This window comes from Asparagus officinalis, chromosome 3, assembly GCF_001876935.1.
Source record: "Asparagus officinalis chromosome 3, Aspof.V1, whole genome shotgun sequence".
Classification (NCBI taxonomy): domain Eukaryota; kingdom Viridiplantae; phylum Streptophyta; class Magnoliopsida; order Asparagales; family Asparagaceae; genus Asparagus; species Asparagus officinalis.
In genome coordinates this window covers 6,878,023-6,901,679 of record NC_033796.1, presented here as the reverse complement: position 1 = coordinate 6,901,679, position 23,657 = coordinate 6,878,023, and the positions used below count along the sequence as shown (strand labels likewise).

At 36.9% G+C, this 23,657-nt stretch overlaps 2 protein-coding genes across 7 annotated transcripts; one reads left to right on the top strand and one right to left on the bottom strand.

Moving 5' to 3' along the window:
* Positions 1,705-17,646, top strand: LOC109832808 (glutathione transferase GST 23-like). 4 transcript variants are annotated; one of them, XM_020400246.1, is made up of 2 exons: positions 1,705-2,131; positions 17,002-17,646. In XM_020400246.1, exons 1-2 carry the CDS (start codon positions 1,811-1,813, stop codon positions 17,356-17,358), a joined length of 678 nt encoding a protein of 225 aa, XP_020255835.1. In that variant the 5' UTR covers positions 1,705-1,810; the 3' UTR covers positions 17,359-17,646. The 4 variants fall into 4 exon arrangements, with proteins under 4 accessions (XP_020255835.1, XP_020255832.1, XP_020255833.1 ...); XM_020400243.1 differs by lacking the exon at positions 17,002-17,646 and adding an exon at positions 2,610-3,198 and having other exon boundaries at positions 1,725-2,131; XM_020400244.1 differs by lacking the exon at positions 1,705-2,131 and adding an exon at positions 15,984-16,640 and having other exon boundaries at positions 16,999-17,646.
* On the bottom strand, positions 17,716-22,509 carry LOC109832807 (pentatricopeptide repeat-containing protein At5g27460-like). 3 transcript variants are annotated; one of them, XM_020400241.1, is made up of 3 exons: positions 22,167-22,509; positions 18,694-19,167; positions 17,716-18,612 (listed from the first exon to the last, which is right to left on the bottom strand). In XM_020400241.1, the coding sequence occupies exons 1-3, from the start codon at positions 22,485-22,487 to the stop codon at positions 17,836-17,838; spliced, it is 1,572 nt and encodes a 523-aa protein (XP_020255830.1). In that variant the 5' UTR covers positions 22,488-22,509; the 3' UTR covers positions 17,716-17,835. The 3 variants fall into 3 exon arrangements, with proteins under 3 accessions (XP_020255830.1, XP_020255829.1, XP_020255831.1); XM_020400240.1 differs by having other exon boundaries at positions 17,716-19,167; XM_020400242.1 differs by having other exon boundaries at positions 17,716-19,205; positions 22,167-22,251.

Here is a 23,657-nt window from a genome sequence, read left to right as displayed (position 1 = left end):
TAAGCATCATATTTGTCATATTACTTCATAAAAACATGTTTATAAACTATGGGTAAGGTTTGGATGTAGATGATCTTGCCTTAATCTCATGTGCAAGCCTCTGAAATAAACAACAAGCAATCCAAAAGTGCAAACAACTCATTCTCCCTTGCCACACGTCGATGATCTCGCCCTTGTGTAGGTATTTTGCTTCACAAAGCTCACAAAACTCACAATAAATTGATCTAGGGGTTTTGAGGGGAGAGAGTGGTTGTAGGATTCAGAAATATGATAAAAGAGAAGAATTTTCATAAAAAATATAGGTATTTATAGAGGCAAACCCGAAACAAACCCGTTTAACACGAACCAGGAAACCTAGTCTGACTAGGAAAATAACCTTCGGTATTTTGGCTATAACTTTCTCGTCCGACCTCAGAATAAGGTGATTTAAGATTTGTTGGAAATCTACTGAAGATACCTATAACTTTTAGCTTTTGAGTGTTTCCAGATTCAAACTGTATCGGCGTGTAAAACACGTATACTCTTAACTGGTCGTTTTTTTAGATTTCAGGCTTGTGTATATAGTGCATGATTTCGTGCATGTTTCTCATATATTCACATATATACATTGGATTGATCTCAAATCATTCCCTAGCATACTCAAATATCAAAATATGTCATTTATTACCATTTATTACAATTTATTCAAACTTTTTGGGGTTTTTAAGTTAAACTGGACCAAATTCTAAATTTGACCTCCACATCGCTAAACTGGGTTCAAAACCAAATTTCCATTTCACGTCTCCAAGTTTGATCCAAACCCAAGTTTCAACCGCTGTATCTCTAGTCTCAGATTTTATTTAAAAATTTGTACACTTAGGGTATGCCCATGGTTAAGCCATGTATATATATGATCAAAATAATAATAATATTATTATTGTATTGTTTTGTTTTGTGAGTTTTTCTTGTTTTGATGATTTTTATTGACTCTTAGTCGAAGGTTCCTTTCATTAACAAGGGTAATTAACAATAGGCTCTTGAGTCTATTGAGAACCATGAATCCACATAAAAATAAAAACCTCAGCCGTGGGGTAAATTTGACTAAATTGATATCCAAAATAAAGTTTCTATCTTAATTAGATGCACTTGTACACAACTAACTTAGATAGACAATTTTGACCCAACACTGTTGAACGATGACGAGGGGGGTCAAATTTTCCAAATAAATCCGTCAATGATACCTAATGCGTGATGTCAAAGTTAGTAAAATATTTTTGTTCTTAGCTTGTCTCATTTTCAGAGGGTGCGTTGGGGCAGATTGTTTAGTCATAAGACTCAAAACATTAGAAACTTGACGCTTAAGCGTAAACTTTGACACGGAAGCTCGAGCTTTCTTTATGAACCAGGGACGACGCTCGCTCTAATTTCATACTAGAGGATATTTTATTTTTCAGAAATTTTGTTTCTAGCACTTTACACTTAAATTATACTTTGACTCGGAGATGATCAGTGCCTTTCGGTAGCTTTAATTTCATTTAGGCTGAATTTTCTATGTTTCTTTCCGCATGCTAGCTATGCATCTCTTAATTCATCTCAATAGTACCTGTTATTTTAAAGTTTTATTTAAGTAATTATTGGAATCCGTGCTGGTCAAATTAGAGCAGCTCATCTGAAATTTCCAAGCTCTGAAATGTCCAAGCTGGAACATTCATGAACCTCCTAACCAAACCCAATAAACAAAACTTACTCTTATGCGCGCGTATAAATACCTCTCTGCTTACTCAATTTACAACGGCAGAAAAAATCCATTTAATTCAACAGCAACATCAAGATGGCTGGAGACAAAGTGAAGGTTTTTGGGATGTGGGCAAGCCCCTTTGCGCTGAGAGTAGAGTGGGCTCTCAAGCTCAAGGGAGTTGACTATGAGTACATCAACGAAGACTTGCCCCATAACAAGAGCCGAGAGCTTTTGCAGTATAATCCTGTCACCCAGAAGATCCCCGTGCTCGTGCACAGAGGAAAGGCCGTAGCCGAGTCGTCGGTGATCGTCGAGTACATTGACGAGGCTTGGGGTGACGGATACAGCATCATGCCGAGGGATCCATTTGAACGCGCACAAGCGCGGTTCTGGGCGAAATTTGTAGAAGACAAGGTACGTATTTTATGGTTTGTTCATTAAAATGAATTTTTCTAAACTTGGCTTTGTAAACCATACTTTCTTTGTGATATAAGTGCTGACTATGAGGATAAGTAGGTGCTACACTTGAAATGAATCATAACAATAAAAGTAATTGTCTCTATGATTGCCGTTAGCGGCCGGGGATGATACAATCTACATTCCCAGGTCACAATTCTGCATTTATCTCAATTAATTGCCGTTAGCGGCCGGGGATGATACAATCTACATTCCCAGGTCACAATTCTGCATTTATCTCAATTAAAATTCAACCCAAACATAATTATCATCATGATCCTCTTACCTATCTATTAAAAGATGTATGGTTATGATTAAGGAAGTGGCCTCTCCAATATTTTTTAAAGCTTGTATATGTGTTGTAGACTAATTTGGTCGAAATTAAATACTGAACGTCCTTTTTTTCTGCTCTGTTGTATATATGATTCCATCCCAGTGCTTGCCTTCAATCTACCAATTAGTTTATTTTACGACCGGAGAGGAGCTACAAAAGGCCGTCATAGAGGTTCAAGAGAGCTTAAGGACACTCGAAGAGGCTCTCAAGGGGAAGAAGTTCTTCGGGGGCGAAAACATCGGATACGTGGACATAATCGCCGGCTGGATTCCTTACTGGCTTCGTATGATCGAAGATCTCGCCGGAGTCAGCATACTGAGCGACGGGAACTTGCCGTCGATCAATGCGTGGTTCGACGCGTTCTTGGACGTGGAGGCGGTGAAGGAGGCGTTGCCTCCCAAGGATAAACTGTACGCTTTCAATAGGGATAGAAGAGAGAAGCTCATTTCAGGAGAATTGAACTAAAAAAAGTGATGAGATTGGCATTATTGTAATAATTATTAGCATAATAAGGAACTCCGAGTTGGTATTTTCTATTGGTGGCAGCGAAGTAAGAGTGGTTTTTGAGCTGGCGTTTTCTATCGATGAAAGAGAAATAAGAGCGATATATTGCGGTGTGGTGGATGTATCTCGTTTATTTTCACAGGTCTGAAGTCAAAGAAGGAGAAAAAAAAAGGGCTTTTTGTTTTTAGGTCCATTTGTTTACCTAGCTTTATTTTTAAACCCAAGAATTATTAGGTGTATCTTTAAACCCAACTTTCTTTTTGTATTTATCTTTAAACCCAATTCCAAAATATAATACTCTCATATGTGGGTCCCCCTATATAAAGAAATTGGGTTTAAAGATAAATTCAAAAAGAAAGTTGGGTTTAAAGAAACAACTAATAATACTTGGGTTTAAAGATAAAGTCAGGTAAACAAATGGACCTAAAAACAAAAAGCCCAAAAAAAAATCATATATTTAATACATGATACCTGTCCCCGGTGCCATTTTTTCATTAAATCAATATTATCTTTTACAAGTGTTTTGCCCATGTTCTCACGGATGAGTTTGCTTTCATTCGTTTCTATATCGAATTTCTTTGTTATCTATAAGTTTCTTTTTTGGTTATGTGTGTGCTTCTAAAAATTTATTTCTTTGAGCTGTTGCTCCTTCAAAATTGCTTAAATTGACCGGGTGTTCTTTCCCCTTATATAGGAAATACAAAATAAGGGTTTGCATGTCTTTTATTTTAAAATTTAAAATTCAAATTAAATGACTTATTTAAAAGAGCTGAAGAGAAGTCACCTGACACCCATATGTGTAAGATTTGGTATGAACTAAGCAATACTTTGAAGCAATCAAGTAGAACGTTGTAATTAGATAAGTATAACGGTTTAAAATATTCATACAATAATCTTAAGAATACAAATACTTATTTTAGAATAATTTTAAGAACCTATTAGAATTTCAATCTAATTATTAGAAAATATTGGATAAAGTAGGGGCATCAAAACCAATAAATATATAACAAAAAAATTGATCGATTAATCAATAATATTTTAAGAAGTAGACTAATCCATCAACTTTAAATATAATGTGACAAATGTATAATTTTACATATATGGTTCTAGGATAGTTTTAGAAAACCCTCTCAACTATGGCAGATGTCTCGTGAAATCCCCCTCAAAATTTGCGCATATTATAGTTAACATGTCCAACTTTAAGAATTAGAGAAGACTCCCCTCGGCTATGAGGTATTTCACAAAACCCTCGAATCTTTCACACTTTTCTCACCAAAACCAACCCCATCCTCTCGACGTCATCTTAAAATATAAAATAACTAAAATACCCTTTTGAAAATCAATGCATTCAGTTACAAGAAAACCCTAACCGAGGAAAAATCTTGATCAATATACAATGCATTTCTCCTCTTTCTCTTATCTTAAAAAATAAGAATAATTTTTAATGATTGAGGGGGTGTTTTGGTCTTTTCTTAATCACCTAATTGTCATGTGACATGCTAGACTCAACAGTGTTAGCTTTTCAGGGTGTAAAGTGAGAAGAGTTCATGGGGATTTCTTAATTTTCAAAGTTAAGGGGGTTGTTTACAATATGCTCAAACTTGAAGGGGAAGAACTTTCAAATTAAAATAGCTGAGGGGATTTTTTAGGACGCCTCTCACGGTTGACATGAGTTTTCTAAAATTAAATCATGATTCTTTATAGAGAGGCTCTCTACATGAGTTATTTCAATTTCTATATTTGTATATATGTTTATGGTATTTTTTAAATTATAGATTGTTACAATCTAATAACTAAAAAACATTTGATAGTTGGAATTCTCTCTCATTTACAATCCCCTCTTTCTCCTCTCTCTCTCTCTCTCTCTCTCTCTCTCTCTCTCTCTCTCTCTCTTATTTAAAAAAAAATTAGAGTAATTTTTTTTAATGATTGAGGGGTATTTTGATCTTTTTTTCAATCACTTACTTGTTATCTGACATGTTAGACATAACAGTGTCAACTTACCTGGTGTAAAGTGAGAATAGTTCATAAGAGTTTCTCAAATTTTCAAAGTATACACTGTTAGACCCTAGAGGGGGGGGGTGATTAGGGTCTTATGCTAATCTAATATGATTTTATGCCAATTAAAATTAATTAACAAATATATTCTTGCAAGATAGATATACAAAGAGTTATGTGCAAGAATATGCAATATACACAAGGTGATATATCCTAGCAAAGAGGTATACTATATGATATATGCAAGGATATGCAAACACAAGGGTAACATAAACAAATGATATAGTGGATGAAATAAATAATGAGAGAAAGGCTATAAAGATGAACAGATATAAGTGTGTTAAGCCAAACTCAAACAAGCAATATGATCACGGAGTTCGGACCTTCCGTCCTACGTCTCCGCTCCCCACTCCCGGGGAGAAATCCACTATCACAATCCGGTTTGGAAGCCGGAACTTCTACACACTCGGTTTACAAGCTTACCGAAACCTCTCACACAACAAACACTATGCAATCACACTCTACACCCTCACAAGTGTTGGACCTAGCCGTGTCTCCCTTAAGTGCTCTCACCAACCCAAATATACTATGTATGAAAATACAATAAGCTCAATGTGGGTGTGTGTAACAATGAGATAATATAATCAAATCTAAACTCAATATAAAAACTAGCTTTAAAGAAAGATAATCAAATAACTAAGCAAATGTAAAGCTAGATAAGAGTTTAGAAAACTTCTCAATAGATCAAGAGGTGGAGGGAGAATAGTTGGAAGCTCAAACTTTAATAGATGATCTCCTCAAGCTCTTGTGGAATTTTCTTCACAAACAAACTCTTGAAACAAACTTAAAAACCCTTCAACAAACTTGTAAAACTCTTTTTAAAACTCTCTTAAACATCCATAAGAAACAATGAAAGTTGAGGGCTTTTTATAGCCTCTTAAACCAGCCACAAACTCCCAAAAACCGAAAATATCAAAAACTAGCCGTTATTGGCTGAAAAGACCAAAATACCCCTAAATTCAGCATTCTGAAAATTTACGTATCTGGTTTTGTAAAATCAATTAAAAATAGTAAATAAACTCCAAAACTTATGAAACTTTGAGGGAAGGTTCTAAACAAGTAGAAGAATATGTTAGAGAAAGAATTTCTGAAAAATCATTTCTAATTTGAGAGAAATAAATGTTTGAACACAAAAATACAGTTTCTGAAAATCTGCTGACATACACGATTTTGTAAAATCAATTGGGCACAGTAAATCAACTCCAAAAATAGTAAAATTTTGAGAAAAGTTTCTAAACATGTAGATAAACATGTTAAAGAAAGAATTTATTAAATATCACTTCCCATTTATGAAAACTCATCTGTTTTGTAAAACATGCACGAACATGTGCACGAACAAAAACATGATTTTGTAAATTCCATTAAACATAACAAATCAATTCCAAACTTGATGAAACTTTGCAAAATATTTATAAACATGAAAACAAACTTGTTACAAAAATAAATTTTCAATTTTCATTTCTCAATTGTGAAAACTCATTATTTTGTAGAAACATGCATGAATATGAATTTGTTAAGAACATGTTTTTGACAAAAAGAGTTTAAACGCATATTGAAACTTTATGAAATATCTTCATAAACATTATAACACATGAATATAAAGTAAACATGGTCAATAAAACAATATCATAAAGTTTTCTCAAAATAGCTCATTTTGTGAGAAAATCCAATATTGTGTGTGTATATGATATTGAGCGTAGAGTATTAAACACACATAATATAAATCCTAAACTAAATTACCCAAGCTTGATCTTGATCTTCATTGAGCATGACTTGGTAAACTTTGCGGATGAAGCTTGAACTTGATCTTTGACTTGAATTGTATGTTGCTTCACTCCACAATTCCTCCAACCTCCATTGGATATGATCGTTATGGCGCAATCCATCCATCCTCCAACTCGTTGTTTGCCTAGAAAAAAAATAAGAAAACACAAATACTAGACAAACAACATTAGTGGTAAATTGTTTGTTAAACATCATCAAAATAAGAAGGCCAACATACACGAGTTATCTTCTGATAGGATAGATATGAACACAGGATAGATATGAACACATGAATATTTATGATATGACAAATGTTAATTTTTTATGCTTTATAATGTGACACATGTTAATTTTTTGCATCTTTATAAGTTCCACCAATTTTTCTTTATATATAAAGGAGGAAGAAATTTTCAAAATCACCTCAACGGAATTTTTTTTAAAGAAATCGACCACATTCACTTTTAATTATAGAAATTGACCCACTTTGAGTTAATTACGGTACTAATTAGTTGGGGTTGCCAACCCCGACTAATTAGTAGCCTAATTAGCAGCCGCAAACCTTCCCCTCTCCTTTTAGTTGGGGTTGCCAACCCCGACTAATTAGTAGCCTAATTAGCAGCCGCAAACCTTCCCCTCTCCTTGACCCCACTTGTAATTAGGCTACTAATTAATCGCGGTTCGCAACTCCGACTAATTAGTACCACAATTAACTCAAAGTAAGTCGATTTCTATAGTAAAAAACGAATGGAGTCTATTTCTTAAAAAAAAAAATCCGTTGAGGTGACTTTGAAAATTTCTTCAATAAAGGAGGGATAATATCAAATCAAGGGATATAAGTACGAACAACTAAAATGTCAGTATAAACAATTAATATCAGTAAAATCTTGATAATGTATCAATGCAAACATCAATTTTAACAAATGCATCCTAGAAAAGTATTGTAATCTTAATACCGTGCATGACTGTCCACGGAGGAGCCTCGGTTTTTTTTTGTCAAGCAAGCCCTTCAACAAGTCAACATGACCGATATCAAGTCAATCATTTAGGGAACATCCACGAGCATCCAATACCAACTCCGACACGGAACAATGACATTCTCATGATAGATCTAATAAGAACTTGAGATCTAAATCTTAAAGCCATGATTAATTCAAAGAGATTAATAAGAATCAAAAGGTGCGGAAGCATATGATTAATTCAAAGAGATTAATAAGAATCAAAAGGTGCGGAAGCATATACCTGAATCCATTGAAGAAAACATGATTAGGGTTTTGATGATCTTATACCTGAATCCATTGAAGAAAACATGATTAGGGTTTTGATGATCTTCTAACCTTAGGGTTTCTCTAGTCAAATTTCTCTTTAGATGGGGGCGAAGAGAATTAGAGAATGTAACCCTAGATTAGGGACCATAACCCCTTATTTATAAGTGTTGTACATTTATAATTTGGCCCTTCATCAAATTACAATTACAACCTGGTATCTGCACATATAACCCCATGATTATATTTAAATATCCATTAACCCAAATTGATTGATCACTTTAGTAGGTTATCCTGAAGGATAGCAATACACACAGATTAATCATATGTGCCCACAAATAGATTTAATTAGATTTAAATCCAACAATCTCCCACTTGGGCACCATATGGTTCTTTAAATTATGTATAACCTTATGAGCTCAAAATTGTTATCACTGAAAAGATATTTCCAAACAATCTCGTCCATTGACTATATCAATAAAGGATCAAAGCGGCCTCCGTTACATTTATCGTGATTCGACCCATCAATGGTCACATATACCAATACAATCAAACGACATAGATCAATTATGGATGTGCAGCATGAAAATTACATGCAATGTGATCAGTACATGTCTATTTTTAACTGGTCCTATTTTAGTGAGGTCAAAACCAAACATAATGTAACAGAGTGTTTGAACTGAAAAACTTTATTCTGATCAGATAATACAACCTAACATAAAGCACCACAATTACAAACTCCCACTAAATCATGATATCCTCGAATATCACCACACCCATATGAGCGGTGTGCTCATGAAAGACCTTGGGTGGCAATCCCTTAGTAAGAGGATCTGCTATCATGGAGTTTGTCACAATGTGCTCTATGAATATCTGTCCACTCTGTACCTTTTCTTTCACAACCAGGAACTTAATGTCAATATGTTTTGACTTAGTTGAGCTCCTGTTGTTATTGGAATATATTACTGCAGATTTATTGTTACAATATAATCTTAGTGGTCTTTCCATATTTTCCAAAATGCGCAGTCCCGTGATAAAATTTCGCAGCGATATTCCCTGATTGGATGCCTCATAGCAAGCTACAAATTCTGCTGCCATAGTGGAGGAAGCTATGAGTTTCTGTTTAACACTTTTTCATGATATAACTCCTGCTAACATATAAATGTAGCCTGATGTAGACTTTCTGCTATCTGGGCATCCAGCAAAATCAGAATCAGAGTACCCAATGACCTCCAGCTGTTCTGATTTTCTGTATGTGAGCATATAATCTTTTGTTTTCTGAAGATACCTCATAACCCTTTTGACTGCTACCCAATGATCCGTACCAGGGTTGCTTAAGTATATGCCAAACATCCTAACAATGTACGCAATATCCGGACGCGTACATACCTGAGCAAACATTAGACTTCCTATAGCCGAAGCATAAGAAATCTTCTGTATTTCTTGAATTTCAAGGTTACCTTTAGGACACTGATTGAGACTAAACTTGTCTCCTTTAGCAACAGGGGTATCTCCTGGTCTACAGTCTTGCATGCCAAACATTTCAAGTACTTTATCGATATAGCTCTTTTGTGATAATCCAAGTATACCTCGAGAGCGATCTCGATGTATCTGGATTCCTAATATAAAAGAGGCGTCCCCAAGATCTTTCATCTCAAAATTCTTTGATAGAAATCTCTTTGTTTCGTACAACATGCATATATCATTAGTGACAAGCAATATGTCATCGACATACAAAACCAGAAAAATATACTTACTCCCACTGAACTTGTGATATACACAGTCATCAACAATGTTCATCTCAAAACCGAACAAGATAATTATTTGTTGAAACTTATGATACCATTGACGAGGAGCTTGCTTGAATCCATAGATGGATTTTCTTAATTTACAAACCATATTCTTTGGGTCTTCTGACACAAAGTTTTCTGGTTGCACCATATAAATCATCTCATCAATGTCGCCACTGAGAAATGCAGTCTTAACATCCATCTGATGTAACTCAAGATCATAATGAGTAACAAGTATCATGATTGTTCTAAAAGAATCTTTCGATAAAACCGAAGAGAAAGTCTCTGTATAATTAATGCATTCCTTTTGAGTAAAGCCTTTAGCTACAAGACGTGCCTTATACCTCTCCACATTACCATTTGCATCCTGCTTGGTTTTAAAAATCCATTTATAACCAATTGGTTTTGCACCTTCTGGCAATGGGACAAGTTCCCAAACCTTATTGTCTTGCATAGACTTGTACTCTTCATTCATAGCATCAATCCACTGTTGAGAGTTAGAACTTTTCATGGCCTGAGAGAAGTTGATTGGATCATCTTCTAACATTCCACTACTTTCCTCATGTTCTTGGAGAAATACAATATAATCATCCGGAATAGCATTTCTCCTTTCTCTCGTGGATCTCCTTAATGGCACTGGTTCTTGAGGTTGTTGAGTTGGTGATAATCTCTGCAAGGCAAGACGCGGAGGTCCTCCCCGTGTTACAACATCAAAACGCCAGGGTCAAACCTCGCGTTTCAACATCAAAACGCCATGGTTCGAACCCGCGTTACAACATCAAAACGCTGGAGTCGGACCCGCGTTACAACAAGCGAAACATGAGCGACCCTCGCGTTCGTAAGGGTCCAGCCAACACCGACCCCCGTGTTTCTAAGCTACAACAAACCAAAACGCGAGCGACCCTCGCGTTCATCAATGTTCAGCCAACACCCAACTTCGCGTCTCAATTCTAAGAGGCGAAGTTGGGTTCTGAACGCCAGATTGGGAGTTTTGACTTGTTCAAACACAAGCCGAACGGCCTCAAAACCGTTATCCCACGTTCTGAGGGATTTTCGCCCACTTAGGAGCGGATTTAGAGGGCAGTTACAACCTCTTATCCCCCTATAAAAACTCAACAAACTCAACTGAGTTAAGCGTTCGATTTTGATTGGCTTGAATCGACCATTGAAGGCTGGCTTTTTGGAGCTGAGAATTGGCAGCAACAGGAGAGATCCTTGGGCGAGCTTTTGAGGGGATCGACATCATCCTCCAACGAAGATTATCTTCAACTTCGACAACAGAGAGCTTTGATCCTTGGCTTATCAACCGAACTTTCGGTTCAAATCAACTCTTTTTCAAGAGTTCAAACTCGATCAGAGTTATCAACTCATCAAGAGTTTTAAACTTGCCACGCAAGTTCTCCACAACGTCAAATCGTGAAGAGAAGACATCGTTCCAGTGAATCAAGACGTGCGGATCGTCAACGGAGAGCAAACTCGACGCGAGCATTCGAGGGAGGCACTCCATCGCCACCGTGAAGAACCTAGTTTTAAACAAAGAGGAAGAACCAATTGCGTTCTCCTCTCTTTTGTAATCGAATTGTAACCGAGATTAAAAGAATCAAAGTCAAATTTCTTTTCTTCTCTTTACTGCAATTTTCCGTTGAGAGTTAGAACTTTTCATGGCCTGAGAGAAGTTGATTGGATCATCTTCCAATATTCCATTACTTTCCTCATGTTCTTGGAGAAATATAATATAATCATCCGAAATAGCATTTCTCCTTTCTCTCGTGGATCTCCTTAATGGCACTGGTTCTTGAGGTTGTTGAGTTTGTTCTTCTGGAACAGGGAGTTGTTCAACATTGTCATCTTGAGATTCCGGATTTACTTCTTGAGCAACAACATGTATAGGAACCTGAATATTATCAAAAGTAACTGTATGGATTGGATCTGATGCCAATTCCTCCTCAAAAGCAGTGTCTCTAATCTTATTTTTTCCCCCCAAACTCAACATCTTCAAAGAATGTTGCTGTTCCCATCTCAAAAATATTTCTTAGTGTAGGATCATAAAACTTATAGCCCATAGAGCGTTCAAAGTATCCAATAAAGTAGCTGCTAATTGTTTTGGAGTCCATTTTTTTCATTTGGCCTATAAGGCCTTACCTCAACTGGACATCCCCAAATATGTAAGTGTTTTAAACTGGGCTTTCGACCAGTCCAAAGCTTATAAGGTGTTTTAGCAACTGGTTTACTTGGTATTCTATTCAGAATGTAAGCTGCTGTCTTAAGTGCTTCTCCCCATAGTGACTCTGGTAAAGAAGAATGAGAGATCATACTTCTTACCATATCCTTAAGAGTTCTGTTTCGTCTTTCAGCTACACCATTCATGCTAGGTGAACCCGACATGGTGTACTATGGGACGATACCGCATTCCTCTAGGTATCTAGCAAATGCTCTTGGACGTTGTTCACCTGAACCATCATATCTGCCGTAGTACTCACCACTACGATCAGATCTAACGGTTTTAATTCTTCTGTTGAGTTGATTCTCAACTTCAGCTTTATAGGCTTTGAACATGTTCAGAGACTCAGATTTTTTATGAATATGATATAGGTACCCATAACGTGAGTAATCATCTATGAATGATATAAAATATTATTGACCATTTCAGGATGCCGTAGGGAATGACCCACAAATATCCGTATGTATCAATTCTAAGACATCCGAAGATCTGTTGGCACCTAATCTCTTAACTTTGGTCTGTTTTTCCTTGATACATTCAACACATATGTCGAAGTTCGAAAAATTAAGGGAATCCAAAATGCCATCAGACACAAGACGCTCTAACTCTACCTTTTGAGATATGACCCAAGCGCTTATGCCATAATGTCGCCGAATTTTTCTTATTTAATTTACGCTTAGTACCACGTGATTCCACATGCAATGATTTATTATAAGAAGCAATTGTATCGAGCAAATATAGGTTGTCATAAGTACTCAAGTAACCAGTTCCCATAATATTTGAATTAAAAGATAAACTGAATTGATTGTTTCCAAATGAACAAAAATAACCTGATTTGTCCAATACAGAAACTGAAATCAAATTCCGTCTAAAAGACGGTACTACAAAAGTATCTTTCAAATCCAAATAAGAACCAGTTCCTAATAGCAACCTAAAATGTCCAATTGCTTCCACATCTACCGATTGTTCGTCGCCCACAAAGATGTGTCTTTTAACATCACTTGGCTTTCGGTAGCTCAAGCAACCCTGCATAGAATTACTTATGTGAGTAGTAGCACCAGAGTCTAACCACCAAGTGTTTTTAGGTACTGAAGCTAAATTAACCTCAGAACAGACCAAAGTAAGGAACGTACCCTTATTAGCACGCCAGACGTGATATTTGGTACAATCCTTCTTTACGTGTCCAAGCTTGTTACAGAAGAAACAATCCTGATTATCATTATGTTGTTTCTTCTGAACTGGACCCTTAGCAGCTTCATTATCATTCTTTGTTTTCTTGCCCTTATCCTTAGAGGCATAGGCCAAATAAGCACTTTCTGTCTTATCTTGCTTCAACCTGTCCCTTATCCTTAGAGGCATAGGCCAAATAAGCACTTTCTGTCTTATCTTGCTTCAACCTGTCTTCTTCTTACACACAGTATGAAATGAGCTCATTTAGTCTTGCTTCAACCTGTCTTCTTCTTACACACAGTATGAAATGAGCTCATTTAGAGTCCATTTCTCTTTTTAGCAGTTATAACTAACATTAAACTGATTGAATTGTACAGGAAGAGACAACAAAACCAGATACACCAATAACTCATCACAAAGATCGAGTTTAAGTGCCTTAAGCTTTGAAGCAATATGAGACATTTCTATAATGTACTCCCTGATATTTTCTTTGCTCTTATACTTCATTGAAATCAAGCGAGCTAAAAGCGTGCTTGTTTCTACTTTATCGTTTTTCGTAAAACGTTTCTCAATTTCGGCAATAAAATCTTTAGCCTTAGTAATCCCTTCGGATTTTATGCCCCTGAAGGCTTCCGGAACGCCGCGCTTAATGATCATAAGACTCATGCGATTTGAACGCTCCCACTTCTCATACTCATTCTTTGCATCAGGAGTGTTATCCGCATTGAGAGGTTGGGGTTGTTCAATTCTTAATGCAAGGTCTAGATCCATGCAGCCAAGAACAATTAATATGTTCTCTTTCCAAACCTTGAAGTTTGTCCCATTTAGCATGAGAATTGAGTTGATGTTAGCAAAAATTGTTGCAGCAGATGCATTAGCTGAAATAAAACAAAAAAGCTCACACCAATAACCATAATTAGTAATCAATAAAATTCAAATAATGACAAATCCCATCCAAGATATCTGGCACAACATTAATATCAAGTCTTTGGACAGTAATATTAACTTGTAAGTGATACCTTGTTGTAACGATCAAACATTGACAATAACTCATGTCAAATAATAAAACTATCTTTGGATCGATTCATTATTCACATGTAAACCTTATAATTATCACATGTTTATCATCGCAGATGTGTATGCAGTCTAAATAAATATTAAACTTCCTTTGGGCCGATTAAATATTTACATGAAAGTATACACACAAACATCTCACATTCCTCATAAACAATCTACACAAGAGAGGTTACTTTGGCAACTTCTTGTTTTAATTAAACAATTGGAGTGAGAGACAACCTTAATACCTTAGTGTCATAATATTTGAATTAAATAATTGATTAGCTGCCAAATTAAATTTAAATTAAATTAAATTTCCATAGCTTAAATAGGGCCTCATTGCTTAGTTAGAGCCCATAACTTAATTGAATAAATTAAGTATACCAAAGTGGACCCATAAAAAAACCGAAACTTAAGCATAGTGAACACGAAGTTCGCTTGACTTCGAACGCAAGGTTCGACTGTATTGAGTACAAGACTCACCTAAGAACGAACGCGAGATTCGTTTGAAAAATGAACGTGATGTCTCACCTAAGAACGAACGCGAGATTCGTTTGAAAAATGAACGTGATGTTCAACTTGAGAACGAACGCGAGGTTCGTTTGGATTGAGCACAGGACGTGATGTTCAACTTGAGAACGAACGCGAGGTTCGTTTGGATTGAGCACAGGGCTCGCCTGAGGATGAATGTGGAGTTCGACCTGAGAATGAACGCAATGTTCAACTTGAGAACGAACGCGAGGTTCGACCTGAATTGAGCACGAAGCTCACCTTAGAACGAACGTAAAGTTTGTTTAAATTGAGCGCGCGGCTCACCTTAGAACGAACGCGAAGTTCGTTGAAGCTTTCAAACTTCGCCAAAAAATGAGGTAATCACCTCCTTAATTCCCGCAGGTTTTCACGCACGAACCCTTAGGGTTTCATTCTGAAACCGCCGCCGCCATTACTCCTGCACCCAAGGTCGAAACCCTAGGTTTTCCTGACACCGCCGTCGGAGTCGAGAGCGAGGCCGCCAGCGAAACTTCGTCGACGAGGAGCATGAGACCGAAGACCAAACCCAAAAAATCCAAAAATTCCTCGATTTTATTTTCAAAACCAGATCCAGAATCGAAAAAAAACAAAGGATGATTTCTTGATCCATATCCCAAAAAATCGTAGAAAAAAAAACTTTACTGTTCACGGTGATTTTTTTACCGTTCATCCAAAAAATAAAAAAGTTACTGTTCATCCATGAACAGATCTGAATAATACAAATTAAGATCAAAGAATCCTAATTTTAATCTTAATCTCTTAGAACAAATCAATGTGACTCTGATACCACTTGATAGATCTAATAAGAACTTGAGATCTAAACCTTAAAGCCATGATTAATTCAAAGAGATTAATAATAAGAATCAAAAGGTACGGAAGCATATACCTAAATCCATTGAAGAAAACATGATCAGAGTTTTGATGATCTTCTAACCTTAGGGTTTCTCTAGCCAAATTTCTCTCTAGATGGGGGTAAAGAGAATTAAAAGATATAACCCTAGATTAGAGACCATAACCCCTTATTTATAGGTGTTGTACATTTATAATTTGACTCCTCATCAAATTACAATTACAACCTGGTATATGTACATATAACCCCATGATTATATTTAAATACCCATTAACCCAAATTGATTAATCACTTTAGTGGTTTATCCTAAAGGATAGCAATACACACAGATTAATCATACGTGCCCACAAATAGATTTAATTAGATTTAAATCCAACATCTCAAAGCTGCAGCCATCATCTCAACCCCCTAGACTTTCCTTCTCCAATGAATATTCTTCCTCTTAAGACTTGGTCCAATTTCGACTTCCAACTGTTTTGACCTCACCAAGTTACATCTCTCCATAAGCACCCACATATTTCACCCAAACATTCAAGCAATTAAAAAAGAGAAAACACTCATATCTCCTCATTTCCAAGTTTACAATTCAATTCCGAAGCTGAAGGTATGGTTGAAGACGGATTGAAGCTCTACGGAACAAAGCTTAGCCCATTTGTGCTTCGTGTCGAATGGGCTCTTGAGGTCAAAGGCATCAAGTACGAATATGTCACCGAGGACCTCAAGAACAAGAGCCCCCAACTCCTGGAGTACAACCCTGTTTACAAAATGGTTCCGGTTCTCGTCCACCACGAGAACCCAGTATGTGAATCAATCATGATTCTGGAGTATATCGAGGATGTGTGGAAGAATCATGGATCCTCAATTCTCCCCTCGGATCCATATGAGAGGGCCGAGGCTCGGTTCTGGGCTAAATTCTCTGAAGAAAAGGTTTGTCTCCCAATTCATCAGTAAAAAAAAAATCAAGAGTTTAATTGCACACAGACCCCCCTGTGGTGTTGCTGTTTTGAACTTTACCACCCCTCTAGCTCCGCTGTTGCAGATAGACCCCCCTGAATTGAATTTTTTTTGGCCCTTTTACCCTTGGTGAATATTTGGCAAATATTGCCCATGGGTGAAATTAGTAAATACATCTAATGGTAAAAAAGTCAAAAGGGCTTAACCAAGGAGTCTATCTGCAAGAATGAAACTAAGGGGCAGTAGGTTCAAGAAAATAATAATAGCGGGTTCTACGTGCGATTAACCCAAAAACCAATTAGATTGGTTGCTTATTTCTCTTTTCCTTCAGCAGTGCCTGCAGGGATGTTTCGAGGTGTTCTCAAAGACTGGTGAAGAGCAGCTCAAGGCCGTAAAGGAGCTTCAAGAGAGGCTTAAAACACTTGAAGAGTACCTTGAAGGCAAAAAATTCTTCGGTGGTGAGACTATCGGGCTGGTGGATATTGTTGCAGGCTGGATTCCTTCTTGGATTCCCATCATAGAAGAGATCGTTGGCATAAAGATAGTAGATGAAGAGGAGCTGCCATTGATATATGCATGGATGCATGATATCTTGGAGTTGGACCTAGTGAAGAAGACCATGCCTCCTTTGGATGAAGTGAAGACTCACATGAGAAACATTAGAGAGGATGTTCTGAGAAAAACCAATTGATAGGCTATACTTTATTCACCCCAACCGAAAGGACCTTGTTCTGTCCCGAATAATTGCCTTTCAATCTTCTTTCAGTAATTTCCACAGTAATAAAATGCATTACCATCTGTATGGAAAAATAATGAATGGTATAATTTGTACCTGATATCAGGAATTTTATGAATCTCGCCTTCAGCATCCATGGGCTGAGCAGCCTGTGGTATTTCAATGGTTCATTGCTGTAAAGGGTAGATATTGTTGAGTAAGATTCTGCAATCTGCTGATATGCCATTCACATCTTGCCATTCATCATTGTCCCAGTCTTCTTTCGTGTAATGGAATACGAGATTCAGTTGTAGAATGGTTGTGTTAGGATTGAACCTGACAACGGACTTACTGGGACAATAGTCTGAGATGAGGCAAAGTTATGTGCAAAACTGATGCTAGCTACATCAGCTAAAATACACAAAGGGAAGCTTCGACCAAGGTACATATGAATCACCAATAATGAGTGAAAAATGACTTTAAAGGAGTAGGGCATGATATCAATTTCTTAAACATATCAGAGTTTCTCGGTTGGTTAGCCTGCTGTATTAGCGCTCTAACCTCCTCATCTAACTCGATTTTATCTCTCTCCATCATCTCAATAATATCCAGAGCTTTTGCCTCCAGATTTATGTGTGTTCTGAGAGCTAATTTGTACAATGGCAAGCTCATCAAACCAAGATCCTCAAGAACCTTTATGTACCTTCTCATTTCCCCAATATTGCATTGCTCCTCAAAATACTCTGCAATAGCCAAAATAATTTTCTCAGGTGGCTTCCATATACAACCCTTCAGCTTAGAGAAACCCTTCCTCATGGCTTCTACAGCTTTATCCATCTGCCCATTATTCACCCAACCCTCCATCAAAATCTCCCAAGTCTTGTAATTTGGAACAGCACCTCTCTCCAACGTGTAGAGATGAAATGCTTCAGCCTTATCCATCCATCTATTCCTCATGTAAGCACCCAGAAGAACATTAGAAACCCTAACATCATAGTTATGACATTGCAGCTCCCATTCTCTGAAAATTCCCTCCGCTGCTTTTAAATCACCAATTTTGATCAAAGATAACATAACTGACATATAATTAGCACAAGTGATCCTTGTTGGAACCCTTTTACTGGATTCCCAAACCCGTAAAACCCCGGCTCCATCTTTCAGTGCAGCATAGCAAGTCATGATGAAAGAATAGGCGAGCCTATTGCTCACTGATAGCATCCTTTCAGCAACCTTTAGGACAGAAGAAGCCTTGTCAAAATGACCAGCTTTGGTATAGATGTTAGCTAAAGTAGCATAAGTGCTCCAACCCACCTTAACATTCTCGTCATTAATCATGTCCTTATAAACCATCTCCACTGAAGAAACACCAGAAATTTCACCGCTGGCATTCAACCAAAGGCTATAAGAAAGACCAGTGAGAGGGATTTTGCTAAGTTTCATATGTCTTATTACAGAAAGTACCTCATCGAATTGACCTGTGGCCACATAGAGCTTCATCATCTCATTGAAAAGATGAGGACTCACAGCTAGTCCTGAATTGAGCAGCCTCTGCATAAGTGCCTCAAGCCTCTGCATAAGTGCCTCAGCTTTCTTCAAGTTTCTATCCTTCACATAAGAATGGAGGAGAGGGAAAGCTGCAGCTTTTTGTGAAGAACTAGTAGATAGCCTATCAAAATAGGCCTCTGCCTCAGATAAACTGTGCACTTTGGTAATCAGTTCAAGTTTAGTGGCGTGATCAGGTGCTCTCATCTGAAAATTGCCTTGAGATTCCATCCATGTCATTATCTGCAGCAGGAGGGATAAATGTTTAGGCTGCTGGTCACCTGTAAAAATCAAGCGCAATTGCCATATATAACTTTGCAGGAGTCAATACACATTTGCTTATAGTTAAGTGAAAAAAGACAACGGCCAACTTCAATTTTAAAGCATGGCAGAATTTTAGGCATACATCAACTATCAAAATAAAACTTCAGAAATAGAAAACACTATTGTAATTGCCCATTGGGAAGAGACAAGCATACTATGGTAAAAAAAAAACTGCAATTAAATGAGATAGAGATGCACGATTAATCAAGTGGAGGTAAACATCATTGACAAGAAAATAGTGAAATAGTCACTCCACATGTGAAGGGTAAATAAATATTAGAGAATATTACAACACAACATTTGTTATTAATTTTAGATGCTAAAACTGCTTTAACATGGAACAAATTATATGTTGCAAGATTCACTGAAATTATTGATCGTCAAGGCTGCTTGAGAGTTTATAATTCCTCTGTAGCATTAGCCCTTGAAAAGATTCGGCTACTTCAAGTAAACCGGCCTTCACAATAGCATCCAAAAGGCGATTGCAAGCAGACAGATCAAATTCAAGGACTTTTGATTGCGTCCACTCATCAATAACTTGTCCAGCTTCCTTCAATTGCCCAAGCACGAGATACGAAGACAAAATACATGCATAATTTCTGCCTGTCATTTTCTGGGATATCATTTTCAAAGATTTCCATATTTCATTTATTCCTTCTTTATTTCCAAGGCCAGAATACAGAATGATTAGGAAATCATAAGTTATCCATTCTCTCTGACTAATCTTTTTTTCAGCTCCAACAAGCGAATTATCTGAACTCATAAGATGACCAGCAGTGACATATATGTCAGCCAACTTAATATATGTTTTCCATCCCTCATGAATGTTTGAACTATGAGACATTTCATCAAGGATCTTTCTTACACCTTTGACATCCAAACTAGCAGCAGAAGCACTTATCCAGAGGTTATAAGTAAATAGATCTGGCGCAACTTCCTTTCTTTTCAGTTCTTCAATAACTAAGGGAACCTTTTCCAGCTGCCCAACTGACATATAAAGTGTCATCATCTCATTGTAAGTTAAAGCATTTGGAGAGAAATTTGATTCCTTGATTCTCTCAAACAGGTTCTCAGCTTTTTCTACCAGCTTTCCTCTCGCATATGCATGGAGAAGGGCAGTGTATACATCACAGGATTTTGCAGTGGATGGAAGCCCTTCAAAAAATTCTTCAGCAGCATTTACTCCAAAAACCTTGGTTATCAAGTCTATCCGCATTGCGTAATCACTATCAGACAACTGATATTCTTGATGGGATTTCATCCATTCTGATATCTGCAAACTTGCATCAGTTTCGAGAATGATAGAAACAACATTCTAGCATTTGCACACAAAAATGTAGTGATCTTCATCTAATCATTTAAAATCAGATTTAATGTTCACTTGAGAATAAGTATGTATGACAGGATCTTGATCCTCTCATATTGTTTTCGACAGGACGTGCCATTTTGTTAACATAATTGTCCACTACTTTGTGGACACTTGTCTCTCTTTTCGTACATAAAGAAAATCACAATAATCACAACACAGTTTAGGCTGGGCAGGGGGGTTAAGATTAACACATTGGACTATCCAATACCAAAAAAAGCAGATGAGAGACTCAAATCCATAGAAATGTTGCGAAAGCAAGTAAAAGGACAATATAGGCTACAAGACTGCATAAGTTATCAAATATGGGGACACTAGGAGGTATAATAGTTACAAAGACTAAGGGTAATAAGGACTGAAAGCATGCTACCCTCATCTCACCAAAACACAACAATACTATGAAAATATTTATGCACATAAATTAATGTTGCCATAATTCAATGTACATATCAAAGTGGTGTTTGTATTTAAGGACAGGTCCCAGGACTGGAAAACTTCCACTCAGATATTGACCAGGATTCATGGAAGCTGCTTGAACCAGTTTAGGGGTTCAAGGATTCGGTCATCAAGGTATGAATAAGTTAGCATAAAGAAAATTTCCAGCCTCCTTGATTATGTGTATACAGTGTATTTCATATTCAATTGAAGAAAATGTTGGTCTTATCTTTCAAACAGCCTATTCATGGAGATCTGCCAATCTAATAAAGTGCATTATACTTCAGAGGTATATTCTACAAACTACACTATTATCGGGATGGGACTCATGCAGGTTGTTATATATGAAAAGGTTATATCCATTCTGCGCTCTTTGACATATCCACAAATAACTATGAGATTAACTTCCCTATTCATGTACACAATGGCCACATTAACTATGATCGAAACATTCAATTTTATTGCCTTGCGACCTGAACCAAAGCACCCAAATGCATTTTATGCCGTATGCATCATCTATGTTTACCAATCATCAATGGGTCAGAAGAGAATTTAGTAGAGTTAGGTGCTTAGCTAATAAGTCGGAAACTTCCTTGCCTTGATTATGAGTACCTTAGTGCTTAATATTTTGCTCCACAAGAATATCTGTAGGCTACATAAATCCAAAATCCCACCTTAATCCAAAAAATATGAGATAAAATTCATTCGAAAAACTAATCTATATCTATACACAGAGAAAACCCTATATACCCGAAGCCCAACCTTAATCCTAAAAATATGAGATTAAATTAATTTGAAAAACTAACCTATATCTACACATAAGGTGAATGATAATGAACGAATGATATCATTTAAAAAATTAATTAGATTAAATGACAGCAATATCTAAAGCAATGCCATCCCAATCACATTCACCGAAATCATATCTTTCATCAAAGACTTCGTTTTTACTCCATCTCAAATTGGATTAAAGCAATACTAAACTAAAGAGCAATCCTTTTAATACTTTCATTGTAGCCCATTACCGATCTCAATTTTACTAACAACATAAGAAAATGTTCAAATTTCATCCAGCTAACAAAAAAAAAAAAAAAAATTGCAACTTAAACCCACTAACCTCAAGCGCGTGCTTGTACCGCTTCGATCGATTCAAGTCCTTCGCAATCTGCCGGAGCTCCGACTGCGCAACCGTATTCCCCTCCCCGACCCACTTATCGAGAGCTGACGTGGCGCTCCGCTTGGGGAATCGGAGCCTAAAGATCCGGCTCCGCAGATCATCGTTCGGGCTCGGGGTTTCGGGCTCGGAGTCGGGTTCGGGTTCCGGCTCGACGGATAGAGTGAAGCTTATCGGAGTTCCGCCGCCGGAGGAGAAGGATCGAAGGGGGAGCGATCGAAGGTTGTTGAGGAGGGAGCGCCTGAGGAGAGAGGAGAGGGGCATTTTGGGAATCGGGTAGGGTTTGGTAGAGGGTTTAGGGTTTGCGTATTTATTGACGTGGCTTGGGATGGGCCTGGTTTGGATGGGCTAAAGCCTACTGCATGGCTCTATCAACATTGGCAACTAAATATTTGGGGCAGGTTTGGCAATTTGGATTATAAAATTATAATTCGTTGGGTTTATAATCCACGCTATAAGCCAGGTAAGTTATAAGCCGAAGTATATAGTGAATTTACTCATTTAGTGGGCTGTAGAAATTCACTTTTGTAAAGTAATTGGCAAATGAGTGACTTAAACGTCTTTTTCTTTTTCTAGGAAACGGATGGGGGCATCAGATTGATACCTCCGCCCTTCTATTACTAATCAAAGCGGTTGTTATAAAGTTAAAATCATACTCCCAACTCGAAATGTATCGCTATATGGTTCTAAACATATTTACAAAAGTATTCACACGCCCAGAAGTACCAGAGATAGCTGGAAAAGACAAAACCCAAACCAAACTAGAAGTCATCATTATCGTCAAAATAACCAAAAAAAAAAAACAATTAATAAGATCAGAGAGATATAAATAGGGTTTGAAATTATAAACCACATTTGCCAAACACGTCAAAGTGACTTATAAGCCACATTTTGTGGCTTATAAATCACTTTTTACTACTTGCAAAACATGTTCTGAGATTCACGCGCCATAAAAAATGACAAAGATTTTTATGTCCCCAAAACAAAAAAGTTATTGAGATGTGTTAAATGAAAAGGAGTAAATGATAACTGGGGCGATGAAGCCAATGTTATTGAAGGAAAGAATCTCGACTGATTAGTAATTGATTAGATGACATCCTGTAATTGTTGTCATTGAAACAACTTACTTAGAATAACTCCTAGATTAGTGGAGTTATTATGTGTAATCATGTATTTGCTGTCTTACCTAAAACTACTCCTAGATTGGTGGATGATAAACTATATATATGCTGTAAGACTTGGTATAATAAAAGTACAGAAAAATAATTCTCATCTTAAAAATCTTTCTGGTATCAGAGCAAGGTTCTTGAGAACCTAGAAATTCATACAAACAAAATACCTCATGGGTGGTGACGAAGAGCAGAGATTCATTGAGTCCGGAAAGGGCATGGGCTTGATGTATGATTTTATTTGCTAAAAACTTTGACATTCGAT